The 12196-nt window shown below is 35.9% G+C and overlaps 1 protein-coding gene across 1 annotated transcript in view; it reads right to left on the bottom strand.

Annotated features, from left to right (window-relative positions):
• The window catches only part of NRK (Nik related kinase), a 165683-nt gene that overhangs the window by 8825 nt on the left and 144662 nt on the right, over positions 1–12196 (bottom strand). The window contains exons 23-27 of the mRNA XM_059679219.1: positions 11569–11727; positions 7161–7265; positions 5428–5570; positions 4987–5136; positions 717–876 (exon numbers count right to left, since the gene is read on the bottom strand). Coding sequence (XP_059535202.1) covers positions 717–876; positions 4987–5136; positions 5428–5570; positions 7161–7265; positions 11569–11727 — 717 coding nt within the window. The remainder of the gene's footprint in view (positions 1–716; positions 877–4986; positions 5137–5427; positions 5571–7160; positions 7266–11568; positions 11728–12196) is intronic.

Raw genomic sequence — 12196 nt, forward strand, 5'->3', positions numbered from 1 at the left:
TTTCACTCTCCATATACATTCTGTTCGCTATCTAGAATCACCTCTGTAGTCTCAGAGACATATACAAAAATCTCAAATTATTCAGATTTCTCAGATCTGCAGTGCTGCATTGGTCAGGAAGAAAAAATATCCTGGCCTGATGAAGACAAAAAGGCAGTTATCTTTACTTTGCCATCTGGGTGGTACCTAATGGGCATTCCAGTAAGTCATATTTATCTCCTTGTAAATGAAGGATGATGAAATCTTAGTGACAGCCAATATGTCACAAAGTCAGTTTGTATTTAATTCTTCATGAGACTATTACTCAATAAACAGAACACTATTGACTATATGAAATAGAAACATTAGGCTCTTCTTTTAAGACTATTTGTCAGTCTCCTTAGAAAAAGGTAAATCCCAAAGTAAATGTGCTAGAATGAACCATTTTCAACATCTGTGTAAAATCTGCAAGCAAAGGGAGTTAAAATATAATTATACATTATTGTGGAAAGAAATTCCCTTTTTATTATACTTATTATTGCAAATGAACAACTAAGCCAAAATCAGTCTCTTTATGGTAGGTTGTGGATTCATTAAGCATATAACAAGCACATCACTTCACTAAGGGAACAACTATGCACTATCCCAAATTAACTCTATGCTTTGAAAAAGTATCACATATCAGAAAATGGAAGCTTCTATGGCATCATGTGAAAGAGGAAAATTTTTATACCTACCTACTGAAGACGGTATATCTTTCCACACTTCAAGGATCTTCTTGAAGAGTTGTTCATTTGCTTCCATAGAAAGGGCTTCAGCATTGAAGGTGAGCATCATGCCAATTCCCAAGGAATCAGGTAAAATGATGATATTCTGTGGTATAATGATTTCCAGGGGCTGGAATTATGTTTCATAAGGATTTATATGTCCAAAATTTGATCACTACTACTTTAATTGATGCAGATTGGTTGAGCAATAAAGATTAAAAGGGGGTTCAAAGTGCAGGGAGAAAGACGAATTTTTATCTCAATATTAAACAGCATGCTGCCCAACACTTAAAAAGAACCTTCCTTATGTCATAAAGTCATCACTACTTAATATTCTTCTTTATATTTAGGAAAAATCTTTGTTTGAAAAAAGCAGAGATTTATTTCCAATACACAAAAACTCATTGAAATTTTACAAAGTATTATGAATAATGATAGAATCATTATTACTTGTTATGGAGTTGGATTTCAGGACATTAATGAATATCTTAGTAATTAATGCATGAATCAAGTAACAAATACACAACAACGGGTTATACACAAACTCATTCAAATCAGAAAAGAAATAACTTCAGAATAGCTTGAACTTAAAATGTTTATAAGGGGCAGTTTTATATTCTTCACTGCTTGAAATATGTCATCCTCCCTTCACAAAAATGTAAGATTTCTTTCCAATTAATAAAATATTAAAATACCTTCAATACACAAATTCAGACATGTACTCAGAAATGTCTAAGAATTTCTAAAATTCATAATGCGTAAAACAATGTGACAAAATTTACCTAAACTACAGATATTGTCATGTTGATAGTATTTTCCTGAGAAATGAACAATTACATTCCTCTATCATTTCTCCAAATTAGTAAAATTACAGGATAAAAGCTCAGAAATTATACTTGCCAAACCCAGTGTACTCAGGCCAAGTGCTTGAGGCCATGTCTCAGCAACAACAATCCTTAAAACCAAAATGGGGACCCAGAGGCGAAAAGCAATTTTTATGCGTTCCCTGGGCACTAGCATGAGCAATTGAATCAGAAACTAGATGAAGGAAGAGAGAAAAATAAATTGCAAGAAAGAAAGTTGCCTCTAGAAAATTTGTTTAGAATAAAGGTGGACTGCTGTAAATTCAGAGAGCCTGAGAGGTAATTCTCTTGCTTCTCAGATAGTTCCTCAAGTAACCACATATTCTTTAGTATACATGGCTTCCTTGTAGCATTACAGCATTTGTAATCTAGCACTCTTGAAAAAATATTATTTTTAGTACATGCTGTTTCAGAAGACACTCTCCCCAACCTTATATTAGAGTCCTTTCTCATTTAGTGGGCCAAGACACTAGGGTGCTTAGCTAAAAATACTATTTTTGAATATACTTGAGATATCCTAATTAGGTCAGAAAAGTGTTGTGTTTTTTTTAACCCATCTTCTCTCCTTTCTTCCACAATAATTACCTGATTGCTTTCAAAAGCAAATAATTCTCCTTGCTTAATAGTCAAGTGGAACACGGGGTTTAATCTCCTTGAACTCTTTGAAATAAGTGTAAACTTGGACAAGTGCTGCAATGTTCAATACTGTACTAACTTCAAAATAACACTATCTGACATGACATTTAAAAATAAGATGCAGGAAGCTACAGGAGATACCCCAACTGAAGAGTACTATAATATTTAAATAAAAATGAACTTGCACTTGCACTGATATTTAAATGGCTTTAGCCTGGCTTGGTCCAGTATTTTCCATATTATAAACAGGGTGATTTCTATATAATCATAGGTGACAACTGAGTAATCAGTTAATTATATTGTTCATATATGACCAAACTTTTAAAAATGTCTCTACTAATGATCTACATAATTTGTTATAGATGTATTAAATAATCCTGAATGTTATGCAAAATATCAGATTACTTTAGTGATTTAAAAGTACAGAAAGTCTTCTCTTGGACTTTTGTATAATGTTAAATTGCTAAAATTTTACTTGTTGACAAACTGGGGAATTAAGAAAAGGTGAAGTAGATTTGTTGGTTCAGCCCTTTTTTTTTTTTTCAAAAGAACAAATATCATTGCTATCAACAAATTTGAGACACAACATAATTATATTTTGTATGACATGTTTGTGGGAGGGGGATTATGTTATGTTCCAGATTTTTATATAAATAATGTGTATAGTGTTTTTACAACTCCCTATTTTTTTGATGTGTCATATTTTTACTATTTACAATTATTTAAGAGTTGAGGTGAATTAGCTTTGTAAATGCTGAATCCTTTGGTCAGAAATTTTAATTATAATTGATACTACAAGATAACTTTTTATGATAATTTTTATATATCACAGTTAAAGTACTACAATCTGAATAAAGAAGGGTGATATACATAATAATGTTGCAATTGTGGTGGTGTCTTTTTTAGAGAATCTTTTAGTGTATTATAGGGTGCAGAAGGACTGAATTAAGGAATGCAAGCTCATATGCCTGTTAGTGCCAGTTATTATAAATACATAAAGATAAATAGAGAATGTATAGCATATATTCCATCTAAAAGGAGGCAGGCACAAATAATAATGATTAGATAGTAATGTGGGTCTAATGTAGTCAGATCTTTTGGTTTATCAATAGAAGTCCAAATTTTTAAGTGTAAACTCTATTCATTTATTTTTTTTAATTAAATCTTTATTGTTCAGATTATTACATTTGTTCCTCTTTTTTCTTCCCATAACTCCCCTCCTCCAAGTTCCCGCCCCACCCTCTGCCCTCACTCCCCACCCACTGTCCTCATCCATAGGTGCACGATTTTTGTCCAGTCTCTTCCCGCATCTCCCACACCCCTTTCCCCCCCAAGAATAGTCAGTCCATTCCCTTTCTATGTCCCTGATTCTATTATAATCACCAGTTCATTCTGTTCATGAGATTATTTATTAACTTGATTCTTAGATTCACTTGTTGATAGATGCATATTTGTTGTTCATAATTTGTATCTTTACCTTTCTCTTCTTCTTCCTCTTCTTAAAGGATACCTTTCAGCATTTCATATAATACTGGTTTGGTGGTGATGAACTCCTTTAGCTTTTCCTTATCTGTGAAGCTCTTTATCTGACCTTCAATTCTGAATGATAGCTTTGCTGGATAAAGTAACCTTGGTTATGGGTTCTTGCTATTCATCACTTTGAATATTTCTTGCCACTCCCTTCTGGCCTGCAAAGTTTCTGTTGAGAAATCCGCTGACAGTCGTATGGGTGTTCCCTTGTAGGTAACTGAGTTTCTTTCTCTTGCTGCTTTTAAGATTCTCTCTTTGTCTTTTGCTCTTGGCATTTTAATTATGATGTGTCTTGTTGTGGTCCTCTTTGGATTCCTTTTGTTTGGGGTTCTCTGCGCTTCTTGGACCTGTAAGTCTATTTCTTTCACCAGGTAGGGGAAGTTTTCTGTCATTATTTCTTCAAATAGGTTTTCAATATCTTGCTCTCTCTCATCTTCTGGCACCCCTATAATTCTGATGTTGGTACCCTTGAAGCTGTCCCAGAGGCTCCTTACACTATCTTCGTATTTTCGGATTATTTTTTCATTTTGCTTTTCCAGTTGGGTGTTTTTTGCTTCTTCACATTTCAGTTCTTTGACTTGATTCTTGCGCTCCTCTGGTCTGCTGTTGGGAGTCTGTATAATATTCTTTATTTCAGTCAGTGTATGCTTAATTTCTAGTTGGTTCTTTATCACAACATCGAGGGTCTCATTAGATTTCTTGAGGATCTCACTACACTTATCAGAAGTTTTTAGAAAATTATTGAAAGACCTTAAAAGTGTGGTTTTGAGCTCTATATCTTCCATTTCTGGCATCTGCGTCCTGTTTCTTTGTCTCCGCATTTTTTATGCTTTCTTGGTGCAACTCCTAGTGGTCTTTATGTGCACTCTTGTTGTAGTTAAGCCTAGATTGTTGTAGGTAATACTGGCGGGGATTTGACCTCCAGGCCAACTGGCTGTGAGCAACTCTATTCATTTAAAAACAAAAAACATTGTGCCAGACTAACACTATTTGTCTACAGAACAGATATAGTTATCTGGACTAAGAAACCTTCAGTGATTTTTGTTTATACATTACTACTTCCTGGCACTCTATACCTTCCTGGCACTCTATACTTACCTTTGAGGCCTCAATTCCAGTATAGATATTAATAATCATATTTTATTTCTTTAAGAGTTTGACAGTTGTGAAAAACTCAAATTGTGATAAACAATACTTTTCAAGGATCTTACGTTATTTGGCAGGGTCACATCAGACATAACCTCAGATTCTGCATCAATGATGTGATATCCATTTGCTGAGCTGAAGAAAATCTTTAGTCTTTTTTCAGAACCAATAGCCAGGTCAACTGTAACTGGCTTATGACCAAGTGTTGGAAATACCTGCAGATATAAAAGCATATATGGCCAAAAGGCCAAAAATGACACTCTAATGCAAAAATTCCCCTGCCCTTTGCTTAACAGGTTTATAAAACTCAGGTGATGGTAAAAAAAAAATCACATAATGTATTTAGAGACCTATGTATTGTAATTTTTATCAGATCTGGTACTACAATAAGAACAAAATTATATTTAGATCTTAAATATTGACTTTCCCTTTGAAGGTCAAGTCTCTAATAATCGTAAAAGGCTTGTATGACCCTGCACTCTGTTTGCTGTCTTTAAATTCCTTGCCTTGAGCTTCAGCAAATGAAGGAGCTCATCTGGTCTCTTAAAATTGTTCGCTGGATCAGCTGCCTGTATTTTTGCCAGAATTCGTATACAGGCTTCATAGGACATGTAGTCTCCTTTGGAGTCTGCTGATTGATCAATGCATACTTGGTAGGGAATGAAAAAGGCCAGACATGTTAACCTACCATAAACTGGATGTACTCTAGGCTCCTACGGTTGCTAGTTCAAGGAAACAAAAAGCCAAATAGGATTCATCACCAAGTTCAGGTCACAGTGGAGGACTGAGCATCACAGGATTCATCATACTGTAGCCATGTGGTAGTATTCAAACATTTGGAATGAGGACTTGAACTAGGAACTGTGCATCAGGCTAGACAGACTGTTGGTACTTATCATCTTTGCTTTCCAGCTCCATACCAGGCAGCTTTGACCAATCAGCAGACACCCAAGAACAAACCCACATCCAAATACTGACAGCCAAACCAAAGCCCAATTTAGGGAGATCAGATCAGGGATGTGACTTTGGAAGGGCGGGCCCAGAATGTCTTTATAGTATTCTATATTACTTATAAAAGAATATATTTATTTTGCAAATAGACATTGAGGGACAGTCATAAAAATTAGCTTATCTTTATTGTATACATGTGATTTGTGATAAGTTTTGTCCTATAAAATATGTCATGTGAAGAGATTTTAACCCAATATACAAAAGTATTTCATAAATACCTGGATGAGGTCTATCATGATGTGTTCTTACCAGCACTCTGTAAAAAATTTGTAGATGTACCAACTTGTTCAAAATTACCTGGTACATTTGCTAAATATATAGATTTCCAGGCCCCACTTTAGACCTACTAATTGGCTTGGGGTTGTGTCTGAGATCTAAACTTTTAGCAAATGAGCCAGATGATTCTGATATACACCCTAGATTAAGACTTTATATAATGCTGCTAATTCATTGATCAGTCCTCAATACTATGGACTAAGTATAAAATAATCCTATTTAAGTAGAATTCTGGAGCATTATAAAAAGACAATATAGATTAAAGGAGTCCCCAGTTTATGAGACTAGATTAAAAACTCATCCGCAACCTAATTGTGTGGGATGACAAATGTTTACCTTAAGAGGCTGATCCATAGAAGTTTAGTTAAACCATATAAAAATAGAAATAATACTGGTAATCAAAATAAACCTAAGCACTATTCATTGCTATATTTCTAGATAGAAATGTATTTGGAGTTTCAGCCTGGAAGGCTTATAGAGCCACCTTTCTCTTCCCATCCCCCATCTATTAAAGTAAAGGCTTTCTCTCCCTTCATCCCTCTACCATTGGGTTCCACCCTCTAATATTGCCAAGCCTTTTCTTCTCCTCCATTTGCTCTCCACTGTCCACTAAAATTGGACAGGGACTTTCTCCGTTTCAAGTCATTGGGATGGCATACAAAGCCTGTGTTGGGGCTCTAGAAGAGAAGGTCTTTATGTGACTACAGGAATTGGGAGTGAGGAGATGGTGTGGAGGTCCTCTCATGGGAGGGATCAGGGATTTCCCTCCACTTTCCTTTCCTTTGGTGCCTGTGAATTGTCTAAAAATGGTTAAATGATAATGATTGACATGGTATATCCAAATTAAAATGACTAGAAGAATAGTATATATTTCTGCTACTATGTTCTAAAATATTTTTTATGTTTACAATTTTTCAAAATAAAAACATTATCAAAAGGAAAAGGAAACCACTCACTTTAATAGCAGTGCTTTCGTCAAAGGACTTTGGTGCCCATGCATAAAGATGAATTGATGATTTCAAAGCAATTGCAATATATGTTGTTTCTTCATGTTGGACTACAGTGATAAAATACAAAGAAGTAGCAATGCCACAGAGTTAAAGAGAACACTCAAGTATTTATATTTGCTATTGAAAAATTTAAAACCACAGTGTAAGACCACAGATCATATATTTTTAGAAAAGTCACCTGGTTACAATTTGTTGCTCTCCCCTCCCCTGCAAGGCAACAAAATCATTGTGTAATTTAATGGAGTATAAGCATTAGCTTTCAAAAGCACTCAAAATTGTACACTGAAAACTACAGAACAGTATTCAAAGAAATTAAAGAAGCCCTAAATAAATGGGAAGACTTCTTTTATTCATGCATGGGTAGACTTAACATTGTTAAGAGGGCAATATTCCCCAAAGTGATCTACATATTAAATGTAATCTTTCTTGAAATCCTAATGACCTTTTATGCAGAAATGCTAATGTTGGTTCTAAAATTCACATGGAATTGAAAGAGGCCCACATAGCCAAAACCATCTTGATAAAGAAAAAAAAAAGTTTGCGAACGCACATTTCCCAATTTCAAAACACTACAAGCTACACTAATTAAAATAGCGTAGTACTGACTGACATAGGATAGGCATGTAGATCAATGGAGAATTAATGGGAGTCTACAAATAAATCAATACATCTCTGGTCAATGATGTCAAGACCATTCAATTAGGAAAGAATAGACTATTATATAAATGTTACTGGGAGAATTTAATATCTACATACAAAAGAGTGGGGTAAAAGTATGTTTAAAGTTGTTTATATGGAAAATAATACAATTACTGATAAATAATAACACAAGAATGAACTCTGTGTACTCACAACTGTAAACCTACTTTTGCCCACATTAGTTATAGAATGCATGCTTAAAGGTGAACAACACAAAAAATGACTTTAAAAAGAATAAAAATAAATCATAATGAATGGCAATGTTCTCAAATGGAATGCTAAAATTTTGAATACAGAAAACACAATAGATTTTTCTGAATTGAAATATGCGAAATAAGCAATTAAACAGAAAAACAACAACAACAACAACAAAAAGAAAACACCCAAAAAACAAAACACCAACAGGATGAATGAACCTTGAAAATATAAGTGATGGAAGCCTCACACACACACAAAAAAAAACTCATAATGTGTGATGCATTTAAATAAGTTGTCCAGGATAGACAAATTTATAGTAAAATAAAGTAGATCAGTGGTTAATGAGAACCCTGAGAAAGAAGAAGATACCTAGCAAGAAAGGCTCCTAGTGGCTAACTTGGCTCAAATTTAAAAGCAGAGCCTAGTAGCTGTTTCTAAATAAAGGTCCTGCGCACAAACTGCACTTCAGGGAGAAGCCTACAATGAACTGCCTAACACAGTGTGTTCCTGACAGCTGAGCCAGCCCTTATAAAGGAATTTATGAAATTGTATTTCAGCCAATAGGACTGAGGCTTTCTCCATCCAATTGGAGTTGCACAGCTATATCCCTATTAGCATTTTCACCAACCAATCAGAGTGGGTCCGATTGACCATCAGGACATTGCCTTTGGGCCCAAACTGATAGGATTTTGAGTGCTAATTAGCATGTGGATAGACAAATCTTGGACCAGCTGTGGGGACTTCTGTCTATAAGTCAGTCCTCCTCTCCTTTGGATAGCACACTTTCACTTCTCATTGAAGGCTAAAGACCACGTTCCCCTAGATGGAGCTGAAACACCTAAGACCAGACCAGAGCAGGGGGAGCATACCAGACTAGAGTAGATTTGTCTAGGCCAGTGGTCGGCAAACTGCGGCTCGCAAGCCACAGGTGGCTCTTTGGCCCCTTGAGTGTGGCCATGAAGTTTCAATCACACTGTACCTGTGCGCCCGCACGTGGTATTTTGTGGAAGAGCCACACTCAAGGGGCCGCAGTTTGTCGACCACTGGTCTAGGCTGAGAGGGAACTAGCCCCAGGGCTGTCCCTCCTAGGGCTGCATTGCTCAGTGCCTCTCCCCAAGGCTTCCTCACAGCCATGCTGTTTCACAGACATTCTGCTTCATAATTGAGCTGTAACACTATTGAGCTGTTCCATAGCTGTGCTAGCCATAACTTATTACAATTGGCTGTGTGCACTGAGTAAAGTTCCCTTTTTCACTGCACCCCAAAATGGGAATGCCTGTTGGCATTTAATTGGAGCCACGGACCATCAGGCAACATTACCCAGGCTTGTGAGAGGAGAATAATGTGAATGTAAGACTAATTGAATGTGGAAAGGTTGCTAATGGCTATGGGATTTTATTGGCGGTGGACGATGAAAATTAGATTAAGGTGATGGTTATTATACAACTCTATAAACATTCTAAAATTGTATACTATTAGAGGGGTACACTTTATGGTATGTAAATTATTTCAATAGTTTCTACTTTGTGCTCTTATTTGGCAGTGACATTAATTCTGTCCTCTCTAGCCAGACTTCATCTGAGACCAATATATATAATATAAGGTCTCTCTCTCTCTTTCTCTCTCTCTCATTCTTTTTTTTTTTTTTTGCACTGTTCCCAAGATGGTCAAAGAATTATGATTACTACGCCCCCAACAAGCAAAGGAAATCTACTGTTCCATTTGTCAGTAGGGCAAATATTTTTGTTATTTATAAGAACAGGGATGGGTTGGAATGGGGTCAGCCAGAAAAACTAGACTTAGCTAGTCCTTCCGCTTACCAAGAGCCCAGATTTTCAAGTTGGTTGGTTACCTTTGTAATCTCTCTCTCTCTCTTTCTCTTTCTCTGTCTCTTTAAAAAAATATATATTTTATTGATTTCAGAGAGGAAGGAAGAGGGAGAGAGAGAGAGATAGAAACATCAATGATGAGAGAGAACCATTGATCTGCTGCCTTCTGCATGCCCCACACTGGGGATTGAGCCCACAACTTGGGTATGTGTCCTGACCTGGAATCGAACCTCAACCTTCTGGCTCACAGATTGTCACTCAATCATTGAGCCATGCCTGCTGGGAAACTCTCTCTTATTGAACTAAAATATTTATAAGTTGGTGGTAAGCAGTTCTGTTATATAAACTCCTGGGTTACCATTGGGGGATGTCATTCACCTCTGGCTGCAAAATTTACATAATATACTTTGAAGGAAAGTAGTGATACATAAAAGTAGAAAAGCCTGGTTAATGTGGCTCAATGGTTGAGCATTGACCCATAAACCAGGAGGTCATGGTTTGATTCTGGTCAGGGCACATGCCTGGGTCGTGGGCTCAATCCCTAGTCAGGGGTATGCAGGAGGAAGCTAATCAATGATTCTCTGTTACCATTGATGTTTATATTCCTCTCTCCCTTTCCCTTCCTCTCTCTGAAATAAATTAAAAAAAATTTAAAAAAGATAAAACTAGAAGAAAGTAATGTATTTATTTAATGCCCAATTCAGGTACTCATTTCTCTCTTCAATAGTGTACGTGTACACATGTACACACATATGTAAATCTATCCTGGGAAAGCCTCATTATATGCAGAGCAGAAATGGTTAGTCAGGATAGAAATACCCTGATGCAACTCATACTAGGTGATCCCACCTATCTTTTACTTATGTCACTAGTTCTGCCTATAGGGGCAATTAGTAAAGAGGAAAGAAGGAAATGAAGGCTGAGAGTAGAGGAAATTTGCTTTAGAAATATAACAAAATGGGATAACATTACTTTCCAGTTGTTGACAGATTGAGAGTAGGATTCTGAGACCCTCGAGTTATTACTCCATTTCACAGTGAATGATTTTGAAGAGGCAGGGATATGAAAACATGCTAATCAGACAGGAAATATTAAAGAATCATATTCATGAATCTCAACAGTGGGGAGCAAGAGCCAACAGACCATAGGAGACTTTTTCTTTTGACTTATTGTAGAATTTCCTCATCAGTGTTAAAAGGGATTTGCTAATTAAAAATAAAAGGAATTATTATATGATTCTATTTTATTGCTATTTAGAGGAAAGATAATTTCATATAAATAATCTTGTGTATTATTGAAGAAACACTAAAGCATTATATAGTCGAAGTTATATAGAAACAGGAAAATAATAGTTTATAATGGAGTAATTAGAGTGACTGAGAAGAGGAGAAAGGTGAGAAAGTAAACCAAATTTAACTTCTATAGCTATTTCAGTCAATCTATATTTTTTCAATAACAGCCATAAGTGTGGCATAAAAATCCTGGAAAATGTGGCAATAAAATTCACTCATTTTTGTATATGAAGTTGAAACTTTGCCCTTTTTCTGCCTTTCATAACAATGTACTTCACCAAGTGAAGGGAATCAAAATTTGTATACTATAGTAAATATGAAATGGGACTTACGAACACTGAAGTGTTCACAGCCTGTCAACTTATCAATAGCTTTGCAGGCTTCCTCTGTCTTTAGCATTTCCTCTTGTCTTCTTTTACTTTCTGGATCATCATTCAAAATCTTGTTCCTCAGCCAGGTCAGATAATACACCCGAAGTCTGTTTTTATGGCCTGATGGGTGAAAAAACAATATAGTGTTTCAATCTATTTTCTTCATATACTAAAAGAATAAAAAGTAAAGGCATTCTGCCTTTGTAACCGAATGTTTTCATTAGGGTAAAAAGCACTTTTAAAAAGCTGTACTGCATCAGTCTTCCCTTCTGAGTTTGTAAATGTGATAGCAATGTTTCTCACTTCCAAAAGATAGTAAAAGTTCCACCAGCTACCTATGTGCCTGTCTGAAGTGAATGTAAAATATTTCTTTGGGGCAGGTTAAGACTGCCACTGTGCAGGCAACAGAATTACCATACATTCATTTGTATCTTGGCTTTCATCTAAGTCATGATCCTTCTAGGATTCAAAGATGGAGAAACTTCCCCTGGTATTGGGAATGAATGAGAGGGCTGCCTAATGTATTCACTGTTAGACATTCAGGGACAGTGGAGTGGGATGGATCTCTCTGTGCTCTTTCATTTTGGCA

Source organism: Myotis daubentonii, chromosome X (genome assembly GCF_963259705.1).
Source record: "Myotis daubentonii chromosome X, mMyoDau2.1, whole genome shotgun sequence".
Lineage (NCBI taxonomy): Eukaryota > Metazoa > Chordata > Mammalia > Chiroptera > Vespertilionidae > Myotis > Myotis daubentonii.